The 23,926-nt window shown below is 50.1% G+C and overlaps 10 protein-coding genes across 10 annotated transcripts; 6 read left to right on the top strand and 4 right to left on the bottom strand.

Moving 5' to 3' along the window:
* Nucleotides 1–81: 81 nt before the first annotated feature.
* Nucleotides 82–2,963, top strand: Pdw03_5434 (DnaQ exonuclease/DinG helicase; the record flags this gene model as incomplete). Its single annotated transcript, XM_014683392.2, has 7 exons — nt 82–190; nt 245–337; nt 393–559; nt 623–1,261; nt 1,312–1,977; nt 2,030–2,200; nt 2,253–2,963. 7 exons carry the CDS (start codon nt 82–84, stop codon nt 2,961–2,963), a joined length of 2,556 nt encoding a protein of 851 aa, XP_014538878.2.
* A 310-nt stretch (nt 2,964–3,273) lies between these two features.
* On the top strand, nt 3,274–4,047 carry Pdw03_5433 (Ribosomal protein L18e/L15; the record flags this gene model as incomplete). The annotated part of the gene is made up of 3 exons (XM_066101056.1): nt 3,274–3,305; nt 3,439–3,637; nt 3,829–4,047. 3 exons carry the CDS (start codon nt 3,274–3,276, stop codon nt 4,045–4,047), a joined length of 450 nt encoding a protein of 149 aa, XP_065957996.1.
* A 549-nt stretch (nt 4,048–4,596) lies between these two features.
* Nucleotides 4,597–5,741, bottom strand: Pdw03_5432 (Alpha/Beta hydrolase protein; the record flags this gene model as incomplete). Its single annotated transcript, XM_014683393.1, has 2 exons — nt 4,597–5,318; nt 5,369–5,741. 2 exons carry the CDS (start codon nt 5,739–5,741, stop codon nt 4,597–4,599), a joined length of 1,095 nt encoding a protein of 364 aa, XP_014538879.1.
* A 594-nt stretch (nt 5,742–6,335) lies between these two features.
* Pdw03_5431 (Phospholipase D1 (PLD1), putative) lies at nt 6,336–11,977 on the top strand (the record flags this gene model as incomplete). The annotated part of the gene is made up of 5 exons (XM_066101055.1): nt 6,336–6,360; nt 6,430–6,446; nt 6,505–11,786; nt 11,850–11,918; nt 11,971–11,977. 5 exons carry the CDS (start codon nt 6,336–6,338, stop codon nt 11,975–11,977), a joined length of 5,400 nt encoding a protein of 1,799 aa, XP_065957995.1.
* Nucleotides 11,978–12,352: 375 nt separating this feature from the next.
* Pdw03_5430 (Glutamate carboxypeptidase, putative) lies at nt 12,353–14,004 on the bottom strand (the record flags this gene model as incomplete). Its single annotated transcript, XM_014683395.1, has 5 exons — nt 12,353–12,536; nt 12,589–13,706; nt 13,752–13,819; nt 13,892–13,923; nt 13,973–14,004. 5 exons carry the CDS (start codon nt 14,002–14,004, stop codon nt 12,353–12,355), a joined length of 1,434 nt encoding a protein of 477 aa, XP_014538881.1.
* Nucleotides 14,005–14,476: 472 nt separating this feature from the next.
* Nucleotides 14,477–15,076, bottom strand: Pdw03_5429 (mitochondrial 54S ribosomal protein mL58; the record flags this gene model as incomplete). The annotated part of the gene is made up of 1 exon (XM_014683396.1): nt 14,477–15,076. One exon carries the CDS (start codon nt 15,074–15,076, stop codon nt 14,477–14,479), a length of 600 nt encoding a protein of 199 aa, XP_014538882.1.
* Nucleotides 15,077–15,613: 537 nt separating this feature from the next.
* Nucleotides 15,614–16,534, top strand: Pdw03_5428 (gtpase activating protein; the record flags this gene model as incomplete). Its single annotated transcript, XM_014683397.1, has 1 exon — nt 15,614–16,534. The coding sequence occupies one exon, from the start codon at nt 15,614–15,616 to the stop codon at nt 16,532–16,534; it is 921 nt and encodes a 306-aa protein (XP_014538883.1).
* Nucleotides 16,535–16,732: 198 nt separating this feature from the next.
* On the bottom strand, nt 16,733–18,709 carry Pdw03_5427 (Cystathionine gamma-synthase, putative; the record flags this gene model as incomplete). Its single annotated transcript, XM_066101054.1, has 5 exons — nt 16,733–16,861; nt 16,911–16,953; nt 16,999–17,182; nt 17,231–18,614; nt 18,665–18,709. 5 exons carry the CDS (start codon nt 18,707–18,709, stop codon nt 16,733–16,735), a joined length of 1,785 nt encoding a protein of 594 aa, XP_065957994.1.
* Nucleotides 18,710–18,957: 248 nt separating this feature from the next.
* Pdw03_5426 (Pre-rRNA processing protein Utp22) lies at nt 18,958–22,173 on the top strand (the record flags this gene model as incomplete). Its single annotated transcript, XM_014683399.1, has 1 exon — nt 18,958–22,173. One exon carries the CDS (start codon nt 18,958–18,960, stop codon nt 22,171–22,173), a length of 3,216 nt encoding a protein of 1,071 aa, XP_014538885.1.
* A 299-nt stretch (nt 22,174–22,472) lies between these two features.
* Pdw03_5425 (LETM1-like protein) lies at nt 22,473–23,615 on the top strand (the record flags this gene model as incomplete). The annotated part of the gene is made up of 1 exon (XM_014683400.1): nt 22,473–23,615. The coding sequence occupies one exon, from the start codon at nt 22,473–22,475 to the stop codon at nt 23,613–23,615; it is 1,143 nt and encodes a 380-aa protein (XP_014538886.1).
* Nucleotides 23,616–23,926: the final 311 nt, after the last annotated feature.

Raw genomic sequence — 23,926 nt, 5'->3', positions numbered from 1 at the left:
TTCCCTTTGGCTTCCTTTACGAGACTATACAGACTGCTCCGTAAAACAGCTGTACCTTTCTTACTGGATAATATCTCCAGGATGGATTTCCACCATCCCTACACGCCATACGAGATTCAGCTACAGTTTATGCAGGCCTTGTACGCCTGCCTGGAAGATGGCAAGATCGCGGTATTTGAATCCCCAACTGGTAAGCTGTTCATTTTCCATTAGGGTGGTTCATTTAATCCGACATGATGTATAGGGACTGGAAAATCTTTAAGCTTAATTTGTGGTTCTTTAACCTGGCTTCGAGATCACAAGCGAAAGGCCTTCCAAGAAACCGTTGATGCCACAGGTGGGTCCCGATGTGAAACATTTGACTGCTTGATTGCAGCTGTCTGACATTCCAGGCGATGACAATGAACCTGACTGGATGATTGAACATGCCAAACGGGAATCCAGACGTGCTATCACTGAAAAGAGACAAGAATTCGAGGCCCGATTAGTCAAAATTCGGCAGGAGGAAGAACGTTTGAAACAGGCCCAGGACAGCGCAGACCGACCCCGTAAAAAGCAGGTATGTATCTGGATTCCTCGATTGATGCCAGGCAACTATCCCAACTAAAGGGGGGAAAAACAGCGACATGACGACTCAGCACCCGAAACTGTTAATGACGACGATCAATTTGCTCTCGATGACTATGAAAGCGACACAGACAATCAGAAAGGGCAGAATGACTCTGGGAATGCTGGCGGACTGTCTGCAAGTACTTTGGCCTTGCTAGAACGGTTTCAAGGGAAATTCTCAACGCAAAAGAAAGATCAGGAGGATAACGACGATGATGAGGTCAAGATCTTTTTTTGCTCAAGGACACATTCACAGCTTAGCCAGTTTGCCGGTGAATTACGACGAGTCACCCTTCCATCTAGTTTACCTAGCGATCTCGATCCAGAGAGCAAAGATGACCTCTCCAAACTGGAAGAGCGTGTGAAACACCTCTCACTAGGGTCTAGAAAGAACCTGTGCATCAACCCCAAAGTCCGAGCCTTGGCGAACAACACTGAAATTAACGAAAAGTGCTTGGATTTACAGCAAGCGGGTTTAGCAGCCGACAAGAAGTGCTCCTTTATTCCCTCCAAAGATAACGAGGCCCTGGCTCTTGAGTTCAGAGACCATGCTTTGGCGACAGTCAAAGACATCGAAGACATTGCCCAGGTTGGGAAGAAACTTGGAATATGTCCCTACTATGCATCTCGTCCGGTCATCAAGCACAGTGAGGTCAGTGTCACCCGGGAACAACTACAACGTCGGCTCAAATCCAAGACTAGATTGTCACACTTCCGTATCAATTGTTGCTGCAAAGATCCGCTCGTGAGGCCCTCAATATCTCGGTCAAAGGTCATATTGTCATCATCGATGAAGCCCACAATCTCATGGATGCAATAACTGGCATTCATTCGGTGACTGTCTCGCTAAATCAACTGCGGACTGCTATCGGGCAGCTGACAACATATGCCCGCAAGTTCAAGAACAAATTAAAAGGAAAGAATCGAAACTATGTTGCGCAAGTCATCCGGTTAGTGAGCTCCATTGCAGAGCATATGGAGTCAATCTCTCAGCAAAATGGACCACTGGAAGGCTCGGTGCAAACGTCAGATCTCATGACTGGAAAGGGAGTTGACCAGATCAACCCTTATAAACTCTCTAGATATCTGCAAGAGAGCAAGCTCGCCCGGAAAGTTGACGGCTATCTTGAGTCCTCGCAACAGCCACAACCTGATCGGCCCAAGGATAAGACAACAGTTCCGGTTCTGTTTCATATTCAAAGCTTTCTTCTTCCTCTCATGAACCCTTCGGAAGAGGGACGGCTCTTCTTTCAGAAAAGTCAAGAAGATGTTTTGTTGAAATACATGCTTCTTGACCCTACGAACCACTTTCGGGAAATTGCCGAGGACGCTAGGGCTGTCATTCTAGCTGGCGGTACTATGTCCCCTGTAAGTTTGACTTTAACATTCTGATACTGCAACCCTCTAATGTTCTCGACAGATGTCAGATTATGTGAATTATTTGTTTTCGTATCTACCCCCAGAACGACTAGGGACATTTAGTTATGGCCACGTCATTCCAAAATCCAACTTGGTGGCACAGTCCTTGACTCAAGGACTGATGGGAAACGAGTTTGATTTTACCTATGAGGCACGAAATTCTGAACGAATGGTATGTACCAAATTTCAAATCTCGGAAGTTTTGTTCTTTACATTTCAACTAGATCACCGACCTTGGGCGTACGATGGCAACCCTCTGTCAAGTCATTCCAGACGGTGTTGTTGCGTTCTTCCCCAGTTATGACTATCTCAGTCATGTTCTGGGGGTCTGGAAGAAGCCCATTCCCAACGGGAATGGCCAAAGCACTCTCAATCTACTGGAACGGAAGAAGAAGATTATCTACGAATCTCGCGAAGCAATGACAACTACAGACGATTTGCTGCGAGAGTATACCGAGGCCGTTCAGTCAGGATCAGGAGCCTTGCTTCTGTCTATCGTGGGCGGCAAGTTGTCAGAAGGCATTAATTTTTCTGACAATCTAGGGCGGGGCGTCTTTATCATCGGCCTGCCATTCCCCAATATCCGAAGCCCTGTATGGCAGGCCAAAATCCAGTACCTTGAGGAGAAGACCTACAAACAGGCATCTGGTTCCGAGCCGGAAAGAAAAGCAGTGGGCAAGGCAGCAGGCAGGGACTTTTACGAAAATTCATGCATGCGAGCAGTGAATCAGTGCATCGGTCGAGCCATCAGGCACATAAACGATTACGCGGCGATCATAATGATCGACCGCCGGTATGAGTCGCCGCGGATCCAACAAAAACTGCCTGGTTGGATTAGAGGGAGCTTGGTCCCAGCGCCTCCCACGCGGGCGGCTCAAAAGACCGTGCAAAGAATTTCAAAGTTCTTTGCCGAAAAAAAGGCAATGGCAGGCTAGGTATTGATATAGGAAATGTTTTTTATGATATAGCATCAACTTTACACATTAAATACGTGCTCCTTGAAGGCTTTGGCCTGCGTGTGTTGTAGATGAACCGAAGCCCTACGTCAACATTGGCAGAATGGAAGGGGCGGTGTGTGTCATGCATGACCTAAGTTCTGACAAAGCCAGGGCTAGGGTTTCACGATCACGGGACAAGCGAATTTGTTAGCGCACACTCTAAGCCTGGATTTCAACATCCTGTAGACGGAACGATCCCTTCAACGCCAAACATCAACGGTCTTGTCGAAACACCCCCGCCGACAAGATGCCTACCCGTTTCTCGAACACCCGGAAGCAGTGAGTCGACACCCTTTCCTGTGCCGTCTGAATCGAATTCTCTCTCGTTGATCGCGACCTGAAGAGTCAAATTCGTGATAAGCCTTGTCGCAATATCGCACCAACAAATCACTAACCTCTCATTCTCTCACAGCCGCGGCCATGTGTCTGCCGGTTACGGTCGTGTCGGCAAGCACCGCAAGTCCCCCGGTGGTCGCGGTATGGCCGGTGGTCAACACCACCACCGTACCAACCTCGACAAGTTCCACCCTGGTTACTTCGGTAAGGTTGGTATGCGTTACTTCCACAAGACCAACCAGCAGTTCTGGAAGCCCACTATCAACGTCGATAAGGTACGTTGCATCTACATTTTGCGAGTCGATTCGATATGAATGAGAAGAAGTTGTGGATTGGTCTGGAGGCGGAGGGGCGCAAATATCGACAAGATGCAAAAGAGGAGGGAGGCCAATCGACAAGAACTTGAGGAAATAACGGAATTCCATTGAGAAGGAGACTTATGGCTGACTACGACTTTTCTTTGCAGCTCTGGTCTCTTGTCCCCGCTGAGCAGCGCGACGCCTACTTGAGCGGCCAGAAGACCGATGTCGCCCCCGTCATCGACCTCCTGCCTCTCGGCTACTCTAAGGTTCTTGGAAAGGGCCGTCTCCCCCAGATCCCCGTCGTCGTCCGTGCCCGTTACGTCAGCCGTGACGCCGAGGAGAAGATTAAGGCCGCCGGTGGTGTTGTTGAGCTCGTCGCATAAGCGTTGATTCGTCGAGAAATTTCTGGAGAAGGCGGGTGAATAGGGGCAATCTGAAGCCCTGGCTGTGTTCGTTCGCCAGCATGGAGGACGATCGGAACTCAAAATGAGATCTGCCGGAACTGAAAGTAAGTCGGTTCGTGCGGTCGAAAAAAAAGGGGTTTTTTTTTGTATGCAACCAGCACAGCATATGGCCTCCGAATGCCCTTACGATTTCATCAGTATGTTAAACAAATACCATGAGGAGGATTTTTTCAACTGTTGTTCATCCGTGCCCATTGTCATGACTCCTGGGGGGTGGGCGAATTTTTGGTTGTGAAAGATTGAGCCACGCTTATGTAGGATAGCCGTGGCCGCTTTGGTCGGGGCATGAAAGGCTTCCTAAGGTTACTGCACAGGTTCGCCATTAAAAGTCACCGTCATCTTCGTAGATTTGAGGTCTACCAATCCGTCCGATCGCGATTGAGGAACTACGCACGTGAAAGAGATCGTGTCATGTCACATCTTTTCATTCTATGTTGTAGACATCGACAAATTTACCATACCTAGTGCTTAGATCTTCGACTCTCGCACGGAACCCTGTTGACCCGCCTTGTCGGGACCCGCGGCCAATGTCTCACTAATAAACCGAAAAGCCTCCTCGGCCATCTTAGGAGTAAACTCATGGCCCGCCGCCTGGTCAATGATATCTTCAAAGGACACCCCACCATCACCGAACCACCCATCGGACGAGATGGTCTGCTTGAACCAGTCGAGGAATAGCTCTCCACGGTGATAGGGAACAAGCTTGTCCTTGCCGCCGGAGAGATTCAAAATGCGCTTGCCAGCTAAGGCACGAGTCAGAAGTGGCCGGAGCACCTGCTGTTCGCTTTCTGAAGGCTGAGGCAACGGGCCTTCGCGCAAAGGACCAGTTGATGGCCCACAATCCACATGCTTCAGCATCATACCGGCCGGATCATATCGGTTGACGGTCTCTAGGAAAGAGGTCGGCAAGGCTTCTGAGCCAAGGACCTCAGCACCAGGCGGGGCACTCTTTGTCCACGATGGTAGCTTTGACAGCCTTGCGCGGTCTGCCATCAGATTAATATAGTCTGGACAGCCGATGATGATGACCCCGGCGCTGACTCGAGGCTCGTGTAGTAGACAGCTCCATGCTGCGTGTCCGCCTAGTGAAACTCCCAGAACCAAGTTCTCGGTGATCTTATGCTCACCACTGGGGAATGTGTAGGAGGGAAGGTAGTCCATGAGCACCGATGTATCTCTTGCCGTGCCCTCTAGTTCTAGTTAGAAGATTATCACTGATTTCACGAGTTCTTTCACACACGGAAGATGGAGAACATATCCTGGGCATGTCGGGGGTTCCCTTCTTTCCAAGACTCATTGGCAAGAGGGTCGATCATCCGAGTACCATGGTTTCGCTGGTCGAACGAAACGGCAATCAGGCCCTTGGCTGAAGGTGTGTCCTGGCTTCTAGTGTTCCAGTCAGTGATGGCGGAGTTGGCAAAGCTCATCATACGCTCCTGTGTGGCTAATCGTGGGTGAAGAAGCCAGAGACATGCGACCTCCGAGGCCTCTTTGCAGAGCTCTTCCAGTCCAAAGACCGTTGCTGAGATGCCGGCAATTGTGTAGACCTTCTGGGAGATGGCGACTGGCATAGACCTGTCTGGACCGATCAAGGACTTTAATGGATCTGTCATGATGTTTCAGCGGATATGAAGAATACAAGATTAAAAGTGAAAAATGTTGAAGAGGGAGTTGCATAGCGGGGGAGATTTAAAAGATGGGTGTTGGAAGGCAACTCGGGGAATTACCACAGCCGAGGCCTTTTTCCCTTTAGATCCTAGGATTTATGTATTCTCTACGGCGTACATTTGTTCTTCTCTGTTAATGAATTTATCCTGGAAATCTAGTTTGTTACTCCAAGGTCCTCAATTGAGGCCATCCATAGTGATTTTGATACATCTCAAAGAAAACTCTTCAGATAGACTTAATTCTCTACAAAAAAATACTTCCCATTCAATATATCATATTCCATACTAGATACTCAGGTATATAGATCTCTAAATATCTCGATACATAGTCTGTGCGAAGAAGAACGTACTCCACTATTAGCATGTCCATGTTGCAAACGTGCCCAACCCCTTTTTCCCCTGACCGCCCGCATCTTCTCCAGTCGGAGAACAGCTGGGAACTCCACTGTAAACCAATTTACTTAACTATGCTCCTTTAAATGTCAACACACGTTCTTTAACTCGGATTTTCTTATACTTTGTTCCTAAGATGATCCGTACATGGTCCGTTTCGACAGTGTATTGAGTATGTATGAAGTAAATGTGGTTAATCTCCCCCCTCCGTGAACTGCAACTGATGATCACCGTGCATTAGCCCCAGAATTCAAACATGTCGGCCTCTTCAATTCACAAGGATGTGGAAACTGGATCGCTAAAGGTTGATACGAAGAAGCAAGAGCCCCATTTGGCTTCAAACAAATCAAAATTGGCATCCCCGTTACCTTCTCCCACTGAATCCAAGAAACCCTCCTCGATCAAACAGACTCAGCCCATTCAGTCTACGGGCGATCATGAAACAGGTGGAATACTAGGAGACAAGGAAAATGCGCGTCCATCATCCTTGAAGCATGGCTCACCGAGGGGCAGGTCATCCTTGAGCACTCGACCGCCAAACCGGTCAGCCGAGGACCACCAACCATGGACTCGCCATCAACGCCAGTTGTCTAACCCTGCAATATCCCCTCCATCTCGTGCTCAAAGTGTACAATTCAGAGACACAGATACCGAGGCTCCCGACGCGTCCCACTCCCGGCCGCAATCTCGAGCCGCCTCCGAACACGGCGACGATGATGATCAGGGTCCCAAAGGAAGGCAATCGTTATTCGGCAAACTGAAGCTACTCGCCACTGCACCAAATTTTGCGTCACATTCACGATCTCCCAGTGGTGCGAGTACGGACTTCCGCTCAGCTCCGGGCGACATAGCTACCCCGGGGTCGGAACGGGGGGAATTCCGCTTCCCAGAGCCCCTAGAAGAAGAGGGTAGCGAGATCGATGCCGACGCGGAAGAGAGCGGCGGTGAGCAACGTGATCCTCGGGAAAAGAGAAAAACGCAACGGCGGAAGAAGCATTTGAAGGAAGAAGCTGGCTCTAACACCGCCCCCACAACGCCTAAAACAACGCGCAGACCCTCGTTCCACTTCTCGTCCTCATTTGCTCCTTTCGAGAACTATCGCACTAATCTGTTCCCCCGAAGAGCAAGCACTACGGACTTCACACCTCAGCAACGCGAAGGTGTTTCGGAAGATGAAGGTCGTGAGAGGCTCAGCCGGCGGATGAGGAGCCGCCCATGGGCAAATACTAGGGTTGCCAGCTATACTGACCGCCCAGATGCTAATCCGGACGAACAGCGCCCGAGAAACCTGAGGCGATTGACCGGATTTGCCGGGCCATCTGGAAACGATGAGAGCCTAACGGCGAGCTGGAGACGCCATCGAACCGAGCGTGGCACCAGTGCCAGTGCTCAGCGATGGAAGCAAATTAAAGCTGGTCTGAAACTCATTGGGCAGCGACGAAGGCCAGATAATGCAGTGGACAATAAAAAATCAGCAGAGTTGCTTGCTGAACTCGCTTCAGCCGTGCCTGCTGCGCTTATACTGGCCAGCGCGTTCCAACGAGACGAGCACGGCAGTAGAAGAATCCCGATTCTTTTGGAGCAATTGAAAGTTCGTGTTACGGATAGCCGGATTGATTCCCACTCCGGCGATCGTCATCTAGTCTTCCGAATCGATATGGAGTACGGAAGTGGCATGACTCGCATGAAATGGATCATCTTCCGCACTTTAAGGGACTTTGCCAATCTGCATCTCAAGTATAAGCTTCACCTGGGAACTCAGAAGTACATTCAGCTACGCACGAGCGAGAACAGCCCAAGTCTCCCTCGATTCCCTAGAAGTGCCTTCCCCTATATGCGAGGTGTGCGAGGCCTTGAAAGTGAATTCGAAGATGAAGATGAAGAAGGTGGGTATGAGACCGGCGCAGAGGGGATGAGTGGAACAGAGAGGCCTCCGACGAAGAAAAAGCAGAACCAACTACCACACCAGCCTCGTGTCTCTGGTCCACTTGCTCGCAGAAAATCTAGCATCACCGATCAAGAAGGAGACTCAGCCGCAGGACCTTCATCCACCCACGAAGGTGTGTCGGGAGCCAGGAAAGAAACATATCCTGGGAAACAGCGAAAGAAGCTTGAGGTCTATCTGCAAAAGATGATCAGATTCCTGATCTTTAGGGCTGACAGCAATCGCCTGTGCAAATTCTTGGAACTGTCAGCGCTCGGTGTCCGTCTGGCCGCCGAAGGCAGTTACCATGGCAAAGAAGGATTCCTGATTATCCAGTCCTCCAAGGGTCTTGATTTCCGAAAGGCGCTCAACCCCTCTCTGGTCAAGAAGCGCCATTCGCCCAAGTGGTTTCTGGTTAGACACAGCTATGTAGTCTGCGTGGATTCCCCCGAGGAGATGAACATTTACGATGTCTTCTTGGTGGATGCCCATTTCAAGATTCAGACACCGAAACTGAGTCTTCGCAAGCAAAATCCAAAAGATCTTGCCCAGTCTGCAAAGCAGTCTGCGAGACACCCTCAGCACCACACTCTCCGGCTTGAGAACTCTGAACGCAAGCTCAAACTGCTGGCCCGGAATGAGCGTCAACTCCAACAGTTTGAAGACTCGATTCGGTTCATGGTTGCCAATACTCCATGGTTGCACCCCAACCGGTTCGATAGTTTCGCGCCTGTGAGACTAAACTGCTTTGCGCAGTGGCTGGTCGACGCGCGAGATTACATGTGGGTTGTCTCACGAGCAATCAACCAGGCAAAGGATGTTATTTATATTCATGACTGGTGGCTGAGTCCAGAGCTTTACATGCGTCGGCCTGCTGCCATCAGCCAGAAATGGCGATTGGACCGTCTCCTACAACAGAAAGCTCGGGAAGGCGTCAAAGTCTTCGTGATCATGTATCGCAACATCAACTCCGCCATTCCCATCGACTCGGAGTATTCCAAGTTCTCTCTCCTTGATCTTCACCCCAATATCTTTGTTCAACGATCACCAAATCAGTTCCGGCAAAATACTTTCTTCTGGGCTCACCACGAGAAGCTTTGTCTTATTGATCACACCATCGCATTTGTTGGGGGGATTGATCTGTGCTTCGGGCGTTGGGATACTCCTCAGCATCCACTGACCGATGATAAGCCCACTGGCTTTGAAACTACTGATGGCCCCAAGGATGCAGATCATTGTCAACTCTGGCCGGGCAAGGACTACTCCAATCCTAGAATTCAAGATTTCTATGACCTGGATAAGCCGTATGAGGAGATGTATGATCGCAATGTCGTGCCACGGATGCCGTGGCACGACATTTCTATGCATGTCGTGGGCCAGCCGGCTCGGGATCTTACTCGTCATTTCGTGCAGCGCTGGAACTACATTCTCCGTCAGCGAAAGCCCACGCGGCCAACGCCCTTCCTCTTGCCGCCACCTGATTTCAATCCCGCTGATTTGGAAGCTTTGGGTCTTGATGGAACTTGTGAGGTACAAATTCTCCGTTCTAGCAGCATGTGGTCAACTGGAACACCTGATGTTGTCGAGCACAGCATCATGAATGCCTATGTGAAATTGATTGAGGAATCCGACCATTTCGTCTATATCGAGAATCAGTTCTTCATCAGCACTTGCGAGATTGACGGCCGGAAGATCGAGAACCTCATTGGAGACGCCCTCGTTGAACGTATTGTCCGAGCTGCCAAAAATGAAGAAGCATGGCGTGCTGTCGTTGTGATCCCATTGATGCCAGGCTTCCAGAACACCGTGGACAGCGAAGGTGGCACCAGTGTTCGACTTATCATGCAGTGCCAATACCGCAGTATTTGCCGCGGAGAGACATCCATTTTCGGCCGTCTTCGTGCCCTTGGAATCGAGCCAGAGGATTATATCCAGTTCTACAGTTTGCGAACTTGGGGCAAGATTGGACCGCAAAAGGCATTGGTAACTGAACAACTTTACATCCACGCCAAATGCATGGTTGTTGACGATCGCGCTGCTATCATTGGATCAGCAAACATCAACGAACGATCAATGTTGGGTTCGCGTGATTCAGAGGTTGCATCTATCGTGCGAGACACTGATATGATTATGTCGAGCATGAATGGCAAGCCATACCTTGTTGGCCGATTCCCGCATACCTTGCGAATGCGTCTGATGAGAGAACATCTCGGGATTGATGTCGATGAACTCATGGAACATGACTTTGCCACCGAAGAAGAGCTACGCAAGATCCAGGTCGCTGAGGGAAGTGAGCACCCCGTTGAAAACTCAGAGCGAAGGAATTCTGCGTCCTCGGCCATCGAACGACAAGAGGAGAGGGAGATGGTTGAACGTCGGCACCGGGTCCAGGATGAGTTCCTTTCTCGCTCTGAGGAAATGTACAGCTTCAACCATGATGTCGATTGGGAGCAGGGTGGTAACCCTAACCTCAAATCGAATCGCAAACTTACTGCCGACCCTCGCGTCACTGAAAATCCCGATCACAGGAAAGACGTGGAAGGTGATGGCGCCGATAATCTGGCAGTCGCTGCTCAGGCCGGATTAGTAGTTGGTCGCGATTCGGAGATAGAGCCCAATGGAAGAGAGGCCCTGGTTTCACCCATTGCTCCGGAGGGGAAGGGTACTATCGAGCGACCGAAATCATCGCAGCAAAAGCCCCCTCAAACACCCTCGACCCGCAAGGATCGCAGACCTGGGTCACCGAGTGAGACCAATCCTAAATCCGAGATTCTTGCACATACACCATCACAAAGCTCACAAGGCCATGGAGTAAACGGATCGTCGAGCCGCGAGTCTGAGACTGGCGGTACCGGTTTGAAAATGCCCAAGGAAGAAAATGAAACCCCTAAGCACAACCACCCGTCTGTTCCAGACCTCAAGCGTATCTTCATCGACAACGACTGCATGAGAGATCCGATCATCGATGGCTTCTTTTTGGACACATGGCAAGCCGTTGCCGAGCAGAACACTAAAATTTACCGATCTGTGTTCCGCTGCATGCCTGACAGCGAGGTGAAGAACTGGAAGGAATACAAGGAATATGCCACATATGGTGAGCGTTTTGCAGAGATGCAGAGCCACCAGAGCAACAAGCCAGGCCAACCTCAACAAAAACAAAGTGGCCCTCCCCCAGCTGGTGCTTCGGTCAGCTCTCCTATGTCGATCGCTTCTCAGATGTCTTTCATCACCCCAAAGGCCGAAGGACCGCAGGCAGATCCGAAGAGCCCGCAGACAATTGACGAGAAGGTCGGATCTGGAAACGAAGCTGGTCGTCCTCAGTCTGAGCAGCTAGCGAAGCAGCAGACGTTACCTTTCACCGATGAAAAGGCCGCACACAAGACGGAATCGGACCCGGGCCTGTTGGCTAATGTTCCGAACGGGGGAACCAGCGACGAGAAGGGTGTCGTCGCCGGTGAGGATGTCGAGAAGTCACGAATAACCCCGGCTCATGTCGATTACTCTGAAGCCGTAAACCTGAACTCGACGAGTCAGTCTCGGAGACGTAGACGCAGAGCTACAACGATTGGCTCGAAGCGCGATCCCCATGGCACAGATGAGTATTTGGATAAGGGCCACGCTGAGGACCTTCTTAACAATACTCAAGGCCATCTCATCATGTGGCCTTATGACTGGTATGTCACAACTTCGCTCCCATTGGGCCTGAGGACACATCCACTGACGAATTATCTTAATAGGCTCGAGAAAGAGGAGCAAGGTGGAAACTGGCTGTATGCATTGGATCAGATTTCTCCCTTGGAGCTCTAGTAAGTTGTCCCTCTTTAGTGGTTCTTAGACAGGATACTGACGGATGTATAGCAACTAATTCCAAATTGCGTTGCACTTGACGGCGTCTTGCTCTTGATTTGATAGTTTGCTCGTGTTTGTCCATGTTTGTCTACTTGGGGTCAGCGTTGGAATCCTCGAGCGCTGCTATCGCGATTGATGCATTTTCATTTTCTCGGATCTTTTAAATGCCTTCTAGGCCGGTCATCCTTTGGGGCTCTTTATATTCCCCGCAAGTAGCGCAACACAAGTAATCAACCTTTCCGAGTACGGTGATGGTATTTGTCCCCTCCTGAGGTCCTTTTGTGTGTGATGTGTAATGGATGGTTTACCCCAACGTAGGATATGATGAAATGGCTTGTACTCTGGTAACTGCAAAAGTAGCAGATAAAACGGTGAATCATTGATTTTGTATCTATGAAGAGGTGGGCTCGTCCGCAACATAGTGCAGGTAAGCTCCCAGCAGCTTGGTTCCCTCGATGTAGTTTTTCTTGTCAAGCTTCTCGTTGACAGAATGGGCAGCATCAGTCGAGCTTCCCATGGGGAGGAGCAAGACGTTCTTGCCGGTGGCTTGCTCGAAGGTCAATGTGACAGGAATACTGTCAGTAATTAGCTGTGGACCGATTTTGGTTTGGAAAAAGAGAGTCCTACCTTCCACCCTCGCGAGTCATATCAGGCTCGACTCCAAAGACCTGCTGAACAGCCTTGCTGGCAGCAGAAAAGTTCCAGTGCTTGGGGCTGGCGACCCACCACTTGCCGTCGTGCTGCAGCCAAACATCCAAAGTATTCTTGCTGTTTAGCTTGGCGAACTCGGCCTTGATATGGTCGAAGACCAGCTTGTTCACATCTTCGCTTTCCATGTTGGGCACGGTACGGATAGAAAATTTACCAATGACCTTGGCGGGAATGACTGTCTTAGCACCGGGGGCCGAGTAAGCACCCTCGACACCGTGGATGGACAGAGAGGGGTAACGCCATCTAGCCATCAGAGTACGCTCCTTGGTGGAATGGATACTGGTCTCGGCACCCAACGACTCGTGGAGGTTGTCCATAGTGTAGCTGATGTTTCCGTAGAGAGTCTGCTCCTCCTCAGTCAGGGGAGCCACCAGATCCATGAGACCCGGAATCAGAATGTTACCCTGTGGGTCAACCAGCTTGGACAGGACGTTGACCAGATCAGTCATAGGCTCGTGGGCGGAACCACCAAAGACACCACTATGCAGATCTTGAGCGGGGCCCGAAATGCTGATGGAGTAGTAGTTGCAGCCACGCAGGCCATAGGTGAGGCAGGGCTTCTCAGTGCCGAGCCAGTAGTTATCCGAGATACAAACGGCGTCAGTATCCTTGAAGTACTTCTTGCTCTCAGCCTGGATGAAGTCATCCAGACCCTCAGATCCATACTCTTCCATTCCCTCAAAGCAGCACAACAAGTTGACGGGGAACTCAATACCAGCCTTGCGGTGGGCATCGATGACATTAAGCCAGCCCAAAACGGGGCCCTTGTCATCGGTAGAGCCACGGCCGTACATCCGATCCTTTTCATCTATGGTCAACTCAAAGGGCTCGGTGGCCCAGCCGTCTTCCTTCAAAGCAGGCTGCACGTCGTAGTGTCCGTAGACCAGAATAGTGCGCTTGTTCTTATCGTTGCCGTATCTCGCAACCACCACGGGTGGCAGCTCGAGGTGCTCTTTGCCAGGCTGCTTGCCCAATGGTCGTTGCTCAACCTCAGCTCCAAGGGCTGTGAGCTCATCGGCAAGGAATTGTCCCATCTAGAAACATTAGATCTGGATTTGTGCGTCTGCTGGAAGACTCACGCGGAACACATCCGGTCGGTTCTCATCTTGTGCTGAGACAGATGGGATCGCAACCGCCTTCCGTAGACCTTTGACCAGAATCAGCAAGGACCTTGCGAGAAACCGAGAACCCGAGAAACCACGAGACCAGTATTACATACGCTCAATGAAATCGTTAGACGAGTCGTCGACCCTGTTTGACTGTCAGTTAAAGCGTTCTACTTGGAGATAGCTATACTTACTGCTTGAAAAAGGGCTCCAGAGAGGGCGCCATTTTGGAATCACTGATATGGCCGTAGAAGAAACGGCGAGATAGAGAACGAACTGGAGAAAATCGAGAAAAAGGAGTAAGTTTGAAAGGAACACGGAGGGGAAAGAGGGGCATTGCCGTGTTTGCCCTGAGGTAACCGGGGAGAGTCCAGAAGTGACTTCTCATCACGTAATACTTTTTTTTGGAAGGGATCACACAAGTGACAAAGGGGGATGTTTTAAAAACTGAGACATTGAGGATTTTTTTCAATTGATATCTATAATATCTATGATATTTGTAATCTATTTTATACATCTCTATCTTGGTGCTAATATCTATAATTACCTATTATACTTATGTAGCCCTTGGCATCCTTGGAAACAAGAACATAATAATTTGGTATGGAATAGATCTTCATAAACAATGCTAGAAATAAACTAGAATACATGGATTTTCTTTAAAAGGCAGACCCTTTCCTGTGCGTTGGATCATGCCACTATGCATCTCGTCCCCAGGCCTCACGCCGCAGTTGACGGTCTTCTCTGGCCATCCGGCGCTTAGGTCCCCATCGCGATTGCACCGCCTCCAAGATCCGGGCCTGAATCTCCCTCTTCTCTGGGCTTGCCTGGCAGACCATGGCAATAAATACGGGCGAGCATTCAAACCGTTTAGCGAGCTTGTTTCGGCTCCAGGTCATGGGATCATTCTTGCGGAGATTGCGGATTTCTTCAATGTCTGAAGGGGTGAGGTGATATTTCCGTTCGGGCATAGACTTGTAGACACCGGGAAGATCGTCGGCGTTGGGGGTCGCAGTGGAAGAAAAGATGGACGATTTCCGAACATCATCAGCAGGCAAGAATTTGGATGGGGTGTGGTAGGCATTGGGAGCACTGGATGGCGGGTTATGGATAATGTGATCGTGACCCAGGCTAGACGGGTCAAATGAGGAGTCTGGCTTCACACGTAGTCGCTGCTTGGTTCGTCGGTATGAAGATTGGTTTCGTCGAAATCCTAGTGCCAACGAATCCGACAAGGATGGAATAAGGAATGGCAATGTGAGGAATGGCCGCTTCGTCGCGGCAATGAAGGTCGCCATTGCGTCTAGTCAGTTGGGATAGGGAATTGATCAGAGACTATAGATGATTAGAAATGAAAGAGTTAGTAAGTCTTTCTAGGTATGATTGATTATGGTCAACTGACTTAAAGGTAAGATTGAACTTGGGGTTGACAGACTGGACGTGTTGGCATCTCTCGCGCTTCGAACCCGAACTTTTTCCCCTGGTCTCGTGACCCCCTTGGCCAGTATGTATTGATAATACCATTTACCATACCGTATTTTTAAAAATACTAACTAGTTGCACTAGTCAACTACTACGTTACAACATATGTACGGAGTACGGGGAGTATGTATCCAGTACTTCGGAGGCCCATCTCATCACCGCTCAATTAGAGGTACCGGATACAAGCTTCTATCCCAAGTAGGTAATAACAAATCTTGTTTGGGCCTGTCACCTGGTCTCCTACCCGTGGACCGTTATGTCTCACCGATGTCATCACTAAGACTTCTATCAACTCCCATTAACACTACTTTATTGATCATGGCTGTCAAATTTTGACAGTCTTTCTCATCGCAATGTCTGACTCTACAGTTCAGGCAGATCAGAAGCCAAATACAGGACCAAGCACACGAGCCCCGAAGCCCGCTGCCTTCATATGGGACAAGAATCAAAACGCCCCAGGTTATACATCACCTGTGAGATCATCCGAACCCCTTCGAACATCAAACCATGATTCAACTAAGTACATGATACACCCCTCGTCGCCCGAAAGCTCATCGTATCTGCCGCCCCGTATATATTCCCCTGCCTCTCAGATATTCGAACGAGATGTGCAGGAAGATATAGTGCAAGCACAGGCGTCGCCTTCGATACCGGCGCACATTCGAACCGACAACTATATTCCACCTGTCCTAGAAGCATCCTCAGCCGCGATCACAGATGATCGCCTCGATCCAGATTTGGTCGAGATTGTCACACACGGCCTACATCAGTCAGCGGGTGGTCCATCGGGGGAGCAATTGATGTCACCCTCGGGCATCGACCATCTCTTGGGACAGTCCGACGGAGATGAACCCTCGTCTAGCTACGGAGCACTAGACACGACAGATGTACGTCGGCTGAGCTTCATTTCCTTTGCCGACGTTGTCAACGCCGAGCATGCAGAAGCAAATGAAGCTCATGCTGGCGTAAAACCTCGGGACCGCTTTGGAGATTCCAAACAATACCCGTCTGCACTGCGCTCTCCGTCTTCTTCGCATGGACTCGGCACTTCGCCGCCAACAAGCATTGCGACCTCCTTCAGAGGGCTTGATATGTCTCCCACTTGGTTCCCCATTACTAGTGCTGCCCAAAGCCCGGTCTCTTCCAGTTTTGGGGGAGACCTCAATGTAGAGACCATGCGCCAGGCTTTGAGAAAAACCGCCAGCGGAGACCTGGGCATCACAAGCCGGGCGGTGAGTACTACAAGCGATGACCTGCTAGATCGTACATTTTAACACGTCAAACTGCTTTTATTTGGCGTTGGACAGTGAAGGACTCGGATCAGGATCTCATTTTCTTCATGGTGCAATGTGATAAGCTACGGTAGTCTGCTTTCTATCGTGATTTATACTGCAATTTACGAATTTGGGTATCCCAGAAGAATCCAAGTGCTTGTGCAATGCACGGGCCAAATTTGATCGAATTTGGGTAGACTATGCACTTGCCTGCCGAACACTTTGCACAGCGTCCAAAGCCCGTTGTACCCTGGAGCGCAGATCTGGTACCTCTTCTAACCCAACACTGATTCTAACTAGATCCGGATCGACATTGAAGGATCTCGCCTGGTGGATGTTAGTTATGGCCTAGTCAACATACTAGGGATGTACATACCCAGTCTAATTCACCGTAATGAGCCAGGAGAACGTACGGGGAGCTGAAAATTTAGTAAAATCCAAGGCAGAGAGGGCGACTATCTCACCTCAATGTAAAGTTGGTCCCAAGACTAGGTCCCTTCAAAACCTCGATGTTATCGAAAAAGGCAATCGCCTCGGGTTGGGAGTGGAACGTGACAGAGAAGAGACCCCCATAACCACCATTGGCGTTGCGGAAGCTATCATAAAGTGGTTTCGTGGGGCTAAATTTCGGGTAGTAAACTTCTTTCACTTTGAAATTGTCAGTATAGCACTCACTCAAAGTAAATTAATACGTGCCTAGGGGTGACTCCTTTAGCATAGCTGTAATGCTCTCAGATGTTGCATTGATCTGTTTAATGCGAGCAATAAAGTCGCGGCTGTTTCGCTCCAAGAAAACGGCATCCTCTGCCCAGCAAATATCTTCGTATTCCCGGTTAAAAGTCTCCTTGATGGCTGCATAGTACTGTGCGTGAGGGTTGAGCACAGCACTTCCTCCCATGACGTTGCTATCTCCGCTGAAAATCTTGGTCAAGCTGCTGACAACTATGTCTGAAAGGTGCAAAACGTTGATGTTCAAAAAGTTGCTGATGGTCTCGTCGACCACCACGGCAAACCCATACTGGTCTGCCAAAGCGCGGATTCGTTTGAGGTCCGGTGTTTGAAGAAGAGGATTACCTGGTGCCTCGGTGAACAGTCCAAGGAAACGCTCACCAGCCTTCAGTCGAGATTCCAGATCTTCCAGATCTTCCGAGGAGCCGTGACCATAGAATACGCAGCCTGGCCCCCATTTTTGAAGAATCTTCAATGTATCCGTGTATGGGAACCCAAAACAAATTGACGGTAAATCGCCTCTAGTAGCCAGCAAGGTCTGATGAGCGTTGAAGATGGCATTCATGCCCGAAGGGTAAAGAAGGACATCCTCCTCGGAAATACCGGCAACTCTACCTTCTGATGAAGCTGACTTCAGGGCTTCTGGCAGTTCAACATCGACTTTCAAAACACCCGCAATACGTTTGCGAACAGCCAGCTTGGCTTGGTTGGCAAGAGAAGTGCTGAGGTTTCGACCAAATCGCTCCTCGATAAATTGAGCATAGTCTCGGCCATCTTCGATGTTTGATTTTGGGGAAGATTCTCCAACAGAGCCCTTTCTCGCTCCACTGACGCTTTGGTACCTGCGAGGTCCCTTGCAAGGACGCTGGGGGATTGATTCCGCAGTCGCCAAGCCTTTGTCTTCCACCAAAAACCCGTCCTCTAATGACCTAAGGCAAAACTCACCTCGTCGACTGGATATACCATTGCCCGCGTGTTGCCATACTTGCTTGGTAATGGAAGCGTATTCTTTTGGGTAAATGACACACGACAAGGAAGACGTCACTGTCGACCCGGCTTCGGTATGTGGGGATGGGATGAAGTTGACAATCCGTGTTTTGTATGCCTGCTCTGGGGAGATTTTGCTAAGCAGAAAGGAGTGACAGATGTGCGCTGACTTGACTGATGCGAATAGGGTTGCAAACTCGAGGTTGGGGTTACCGACGCGGCGAACAATCTCCTGGGCGAGGTTTTGGATAATAGGGTGGACGAAGAATCGGGGATAACCGCATTGCATCTTCTTTATGACCCAATCTTCTCCTTCTTCGTAGCCGACATTTTCTCTCCATGATGGAAGCGATACACTGACGGCCTTGTAAATGTTAGAAGAGTCATGGAGGGGTTGCGGGGAGTTAACTATACATGGTCAGTATTTGGAGGCACAGGTCCTCCCAAAGCCTGCAACATTTTCAATTTAAAATAGAGATCAGGAGAAAAGATGATTTGATCTGGATATTTGCTTTCGAATGAAAGAGAAAAAAGAAAAAAAAGACCCAGGGTTGTAAATGATGCCATTCCTCTCCACTTGCGACTTCGGCGATGCTCCGGGTACCTGATAAGATACCAATGAGTCAGCCGTACGGTACCACAGATACAATACCGTTATCGCCCAAAAAAAAATCTCGGCCTCTACTGACATCTGCTACGCTCACGAAATGTCAGACCACACATCTAAGCGCAGGAAGCTCAGTCCTTCCCCGGGAAATGCTGTTACTAGCTCTGCAACGAAACAGACATCGAAAGTGACGGATAAGCGAAACCCGACTCGAGGCAAGGATGAGCGCTCTGCAGAGCTTGCAATGGCCAGCGGCTTTTACAAGTCCAGTTTCTTCAAGCTGCAAGTGGACGAGCTATTGGCGGGTTTGAGACCTAACTACAGCAAGCAAGTGTCGAAGGTTCAGGAAACACTACACCAAATCAAAACCGCAATTGAAGGCCTGCCCGAAAAGTCTCCGCAATCTGTCCCCGATGCCGAGAAGGAGCTACGTGCCTCTGGTCTGGTGATCCCATGGCCTGAGCCTCGACCGAGCAAGGACGTCAAATACAGCATGGCATACGTAAAGCCGGCGAACATCAACGTGGTAGGTAGCTTTGCGCTAAAGACGGGTGCTCGCACTCTGGAGTCGCGCCCAATTGATCTGGCAGTCACCATGCCAAGTACACTCTTCCAGGAGAAGGACTACATCAACTTCAGATACTTCCACAAGCGCGCCTACTACATCGCGTGCGTAGCCGCTGGGATTCAAGATACCGCGAACACCCTCGGGTTTGATATTAAATTTGGCCCTCAGGATGGAGATAGTCTCCGCCCTCTCATTCTGTTGGAACCGCGTCAAGCCGAATCGTCCGGACCTACAATCCGAATTCTGACCGCAATCGAACCTACCTTGTTCCCGATCACAAGAACGCTTCCACTCAAAAGCAATATCCGCCAGGCCTCCAATAACTTGGAGATCGGCGAACCGACCTCGTATTACAATTCCAGCCTCCGCTCCGATGCCACTGTCTCTCTATATCACAAATTTATCTACTCGGCCTCCAAGAAGTGCGATTCTTTCAGCGATGCATGCATTCTTGGCCGCACTTGGCTACAACAAAGAGGTTTCCACACCCCCTTCCAGAATGGGGGCTTTGGTGGTTTTGAATGGACTGTACTTCTGTCTTTGCTATTTGAAGGTGGTGGTCCGGCTGGACAACCCATCCTGCTACCATCATACAGCTGCTACCAAATTTTCAAGGCCACCATTCAATTTCTAGCCGGCAGGGATTTGACCACTCCTCTTTTCTTTGGTCAAGATGTCGCAGTTCCTTCCGGGGTACCAGTTGTCTTTGATGGCCGCAGGGGTTTGAACATCCTTTACAAAATGACGCCTTGGTCATACACCACACTGCGTCATGAAGCCGCCATCACCCTAAAAATGCTCAATGAGTCACGAGAGGACAACTTCGATAAGGTCTTCATTCTCAAGGTTGACAAACCAGCGCTTAGATTTGACCGCTTGATCTCCTTCCCCAGGTCATTCAATGGAGACACGCTCCGCGCTCTACACGAACAGAATGCATTGTACAATGTTATTTCCCGGGCTCTAGGAGACAGGGTCAAACTTGTGTCTATTGTGAGCCACGCCATTGATTCGTGGTCAGTCAAATCCAAGCGGCCCAAACGGACAAGCCAGGGTGTGTCTGTAGGACTCCTTTTGAATGCTGAAAACGTCGGACGAATTGTCGACCACGGACCAGCTGCAGAAGAAAAAGAAGAGTCTGCTTCGTTCCAAGCTTTCTGGGGTGAAAAGTCGGAGCTTCGACGATTCAAGGATGGCAGCATCCTTGAAAGTCTGGTTTGGTCTGACGAGTCGGAGACATCCATCATTTATCAGATTTTGGAGTACATACTCCAACGGCATTTCAAGATTACCACCGATGAATTTGGATTTGTTGGTGACGAATATGACAAGCTCCTCAAAGAGCATGGCGATGGCATACTGGCATACTCCAGCCCTGTTTTCCAGTCAATCGATGAAGCCTTCAAGGACCTTGAGAGGTCTGTTCGCGGCATGGATGAAGTGCCACTTGAGGTTCGTCACTTGGCCCCAGCCAGTTCGCTTCTTCGTTACACCTCCCTCAGACCAACGGGGGCCACCGACGTTGTTCTTCAGTTTGAAAGCTCCTCGCGTTGGCCTGATGATTTCGCTGCCATCCAAATGACCAAGGTTGCATTCCTTTTGAAGATTGGAGACTCTCTGGAATCGTCGGGTGCTGCCTCGTCTTGCCGTGTAGGCCTCGAAAACGAATCGAGCAAGGTTATCAACAATGCGTATCTCGAAATTTCCCATTCCTCTGGTGTATTGTTCCGGTTGAGGATTCACCACGAGCGTGAACAAATCCTACTCGAGCGCAATCTTAAGAACCGAAACTTGAGTCCCCGGGAGCGAGAAGAGGCCGCATATGCTCTCTTTGCCTACAAGAAGACCTTTGTCCAAACTCCGCGTTTGACACAGGCACTCCGAAGTCTGTGCACACGCTTCCCCTTGTTGTCGCCCACCATTCGTCTGACCAAACAATGGTTTAATTCCCACCTTTTCACTGCCCAAATCAGCGACGAGTTGATTGAATTGCTGGTGATTCGCACCTTCACCCAACCTAATCCCTGGGAATGTCCTTCGTCTGTCATGACCGGATTCCTGAGGACTCTTCACTCCCTCTCTCGGTGGGACTGGCAGCAGGAGCCGTTTCTTGTTGACCTGGGAGGTGATCTGACCCCACAGGTAACGGAAAATATCCGCACTCGCTTCACGGCCTGGCGTAGCATCGACCCCGCAATGAACAGTTTGGCCCTTTTCGTCGCCTCTGATCTCGATAATGAAGGCGTGACCTGGACCCAATACGAGATGCCCTCCAAGGTTGTGGCTGCTCGGATGTCCAGCCTAGCCAAAGCAGCAGTAAGCTTGCTGCACAGCAAGACCCATGATATGGATGTTTCCGAGTTGTTTGACACCTCGCTTGCTCCTTACGATTTTGTCATTCATCTACGGTCTAAGCTGTTTGGCGGTTCCTCGACACCCAAGTTCAAGAACTTGGCTGAGCCCCGTGCTGGAATGATGCAGACCATCAATTCCTTTGTCTGTGACGTACAAGCCTGCTTCGGACAGAGCATTTTGCTCTTCCACGGAGACGATCGTTGTGCAGTGATTGCCGGCCTTTGGAACCCGCAGGCCCAGAAGTCGCGAACCTGGAACCTGAAGACGGCACACTCGACTGCCCCAGGTGATACCGAGGGTGAGGTTGTAATCAATCAGACTGCTATTCTGAACGAGATTGCACGGTTGGGCAACGGACTCATCGAGAACATTCAGATCCGTGCAAGGGAATAGATCTTGTCTTTGATTCACACTGGTGTACATAGATTGCACTCCAAAATATTCTGAAGCATAGTATATATAGAGCAGTTTCTAAACGAATTTCGTTTTTCTTTAATTCACGTGGAACATTGTGAGATTCAATGACCAAATTATTAATCCTCGATAGCTATCAATAACCATGGTAGATGATGCTCTGATACCTCCAATCTTCTTGGGTTTGAACACTGACTCGCATCTTGATATTGATGCCTAAGGTGTCGACCATTGGTAACATGCGCAAGCTTTGGTTTCATCTTTCTCTCACCTCAACCATGGCCAACATAACTCGGAGCCAGCGAGCACTCCATGCTCAATTCCAAATTTGGAACTGTTCTCGTTTACACCCCCACCTCCAATCCCAATTACTACCCATCTGCGCGCGGTCCCAGCTCTTCTCAACCTCCGCCCCGAGCCAGCAATCCCGCCGACCCTCTCCATCACCCCCTACAACAACCACCGTCTCAGTCCCCTCCAAAACCGAAATAAATGCCCCAACCAGCACACACCCCACTCCTCTCACAACCCCATCTTCTCTGCCTCCCTCTGCAGGTGCAGCAGATAAACTAAAGCGCTATGTGGAATTCGGCCGCGCATACGTGACCTTCTACAAAACAGGCCTCAAAAACGTCTACCACAACTATCGCGCCTCACTTCCTCTACGGAGAAAGCTAGGCCTGCCCGCTTATATCCCTACATCCCCACCGCGGACACGCACACACAACAACAACCGCAGCGCGCCATCAATAGCGCAAGAAGACAAGCTTGGCCGCGCGCAGTTCCAGCTCGTCCGCCGCTCAGCCCGCGATGTCCGCCGCATGATCCCCTTCGCGCTGATCCTGATCGTCTGCGGCGAGTTCACACCCCTGGTCGTCCCGATTTTCGGCTCTGCCATTACACCCGCGACGTGTCGTGTGCCATCGCAGGTGGAGAAGGAGCGCATTGCTGCTACGGTGCGCAAACTTGTGGCGCTGGATGTGTTTGTTGCTGCGAATAAGGATTGGTCTGTGCATGTGCTCAAGGCGGGTAGTGCTGAACAGTTGGCTCTTCTTGCTGGGTGTTTTGCTGATCCTGTCTGGGTTGCTGGTGCGCGCTCCGCTGATGTGTTGCGTGCCTGTGCTGTTTTCGGCCTGGTTAAGCGGCATGATAAGACTGCGGGCGAGTCGCTTGCTGGTTTGGTCTATCGGCCTCGGCTGGCGCGGTATGCCGACTACCTGGCTATTGATGATGGGATGATTCGTGTCGGTGGAGGGGTTAGGGCTATGAATGCTACTGAGGTGCAGATTGCTGTTGAGGAACGTGGTGGTGTAGACGTCTCTTCTGGTACCCAAGACCGGAAACAGGTAGAGGAGTTGGAGAGGCGCTGGTTAGAGCAGTGGCTGGCAGTCCGTGGGAACAGCCCCAAATCCAAGATGTAGCTTTTGTTTTTCTGAAGCTAGACTTGAGGCCCCTGCTTGTACAGTAGACGTTTCTTTAGGATCCTTTGTATTATGTTCAACATTTTGACTCATCAAAGAGCTTGTTTTTGTTGAGCCTGGGCTATCATTGCTAACTGGCTGTAGAGCTTACAGCCTTAGCAGGCAACGGAGATTTATTTTCTGCATTCAATTTCAAAGACTTATGAAGACAAGCGCGAAAGAAAGAGCACCCAAAAATCTAAGCGCTCAGAAGCAGCATGTGTCAATTTCAACAGTCAAACGGAGGGGTATCAATAAACTAGCCCTCCAAG

Source organism: Penicillium digitatum, chromosome 6 (genome assembly GCF_016767815.1).
Source record: "Penicillium digitatum chromosome 6, complete sequence".
In the NCBI taxonomy this organism is placed as follows: domain Eukaryota; kingdom Fungi; phylum Ascomycota; class Eurotiomycetes; order Eurotiales; family Aspergillaceae; genus Penicillium; species Penicillium digitatum.
Note: the sequence above shows the minus strand (reverse complement) of the source record. Positions and strands in the feature narration are given on the sequence as shown.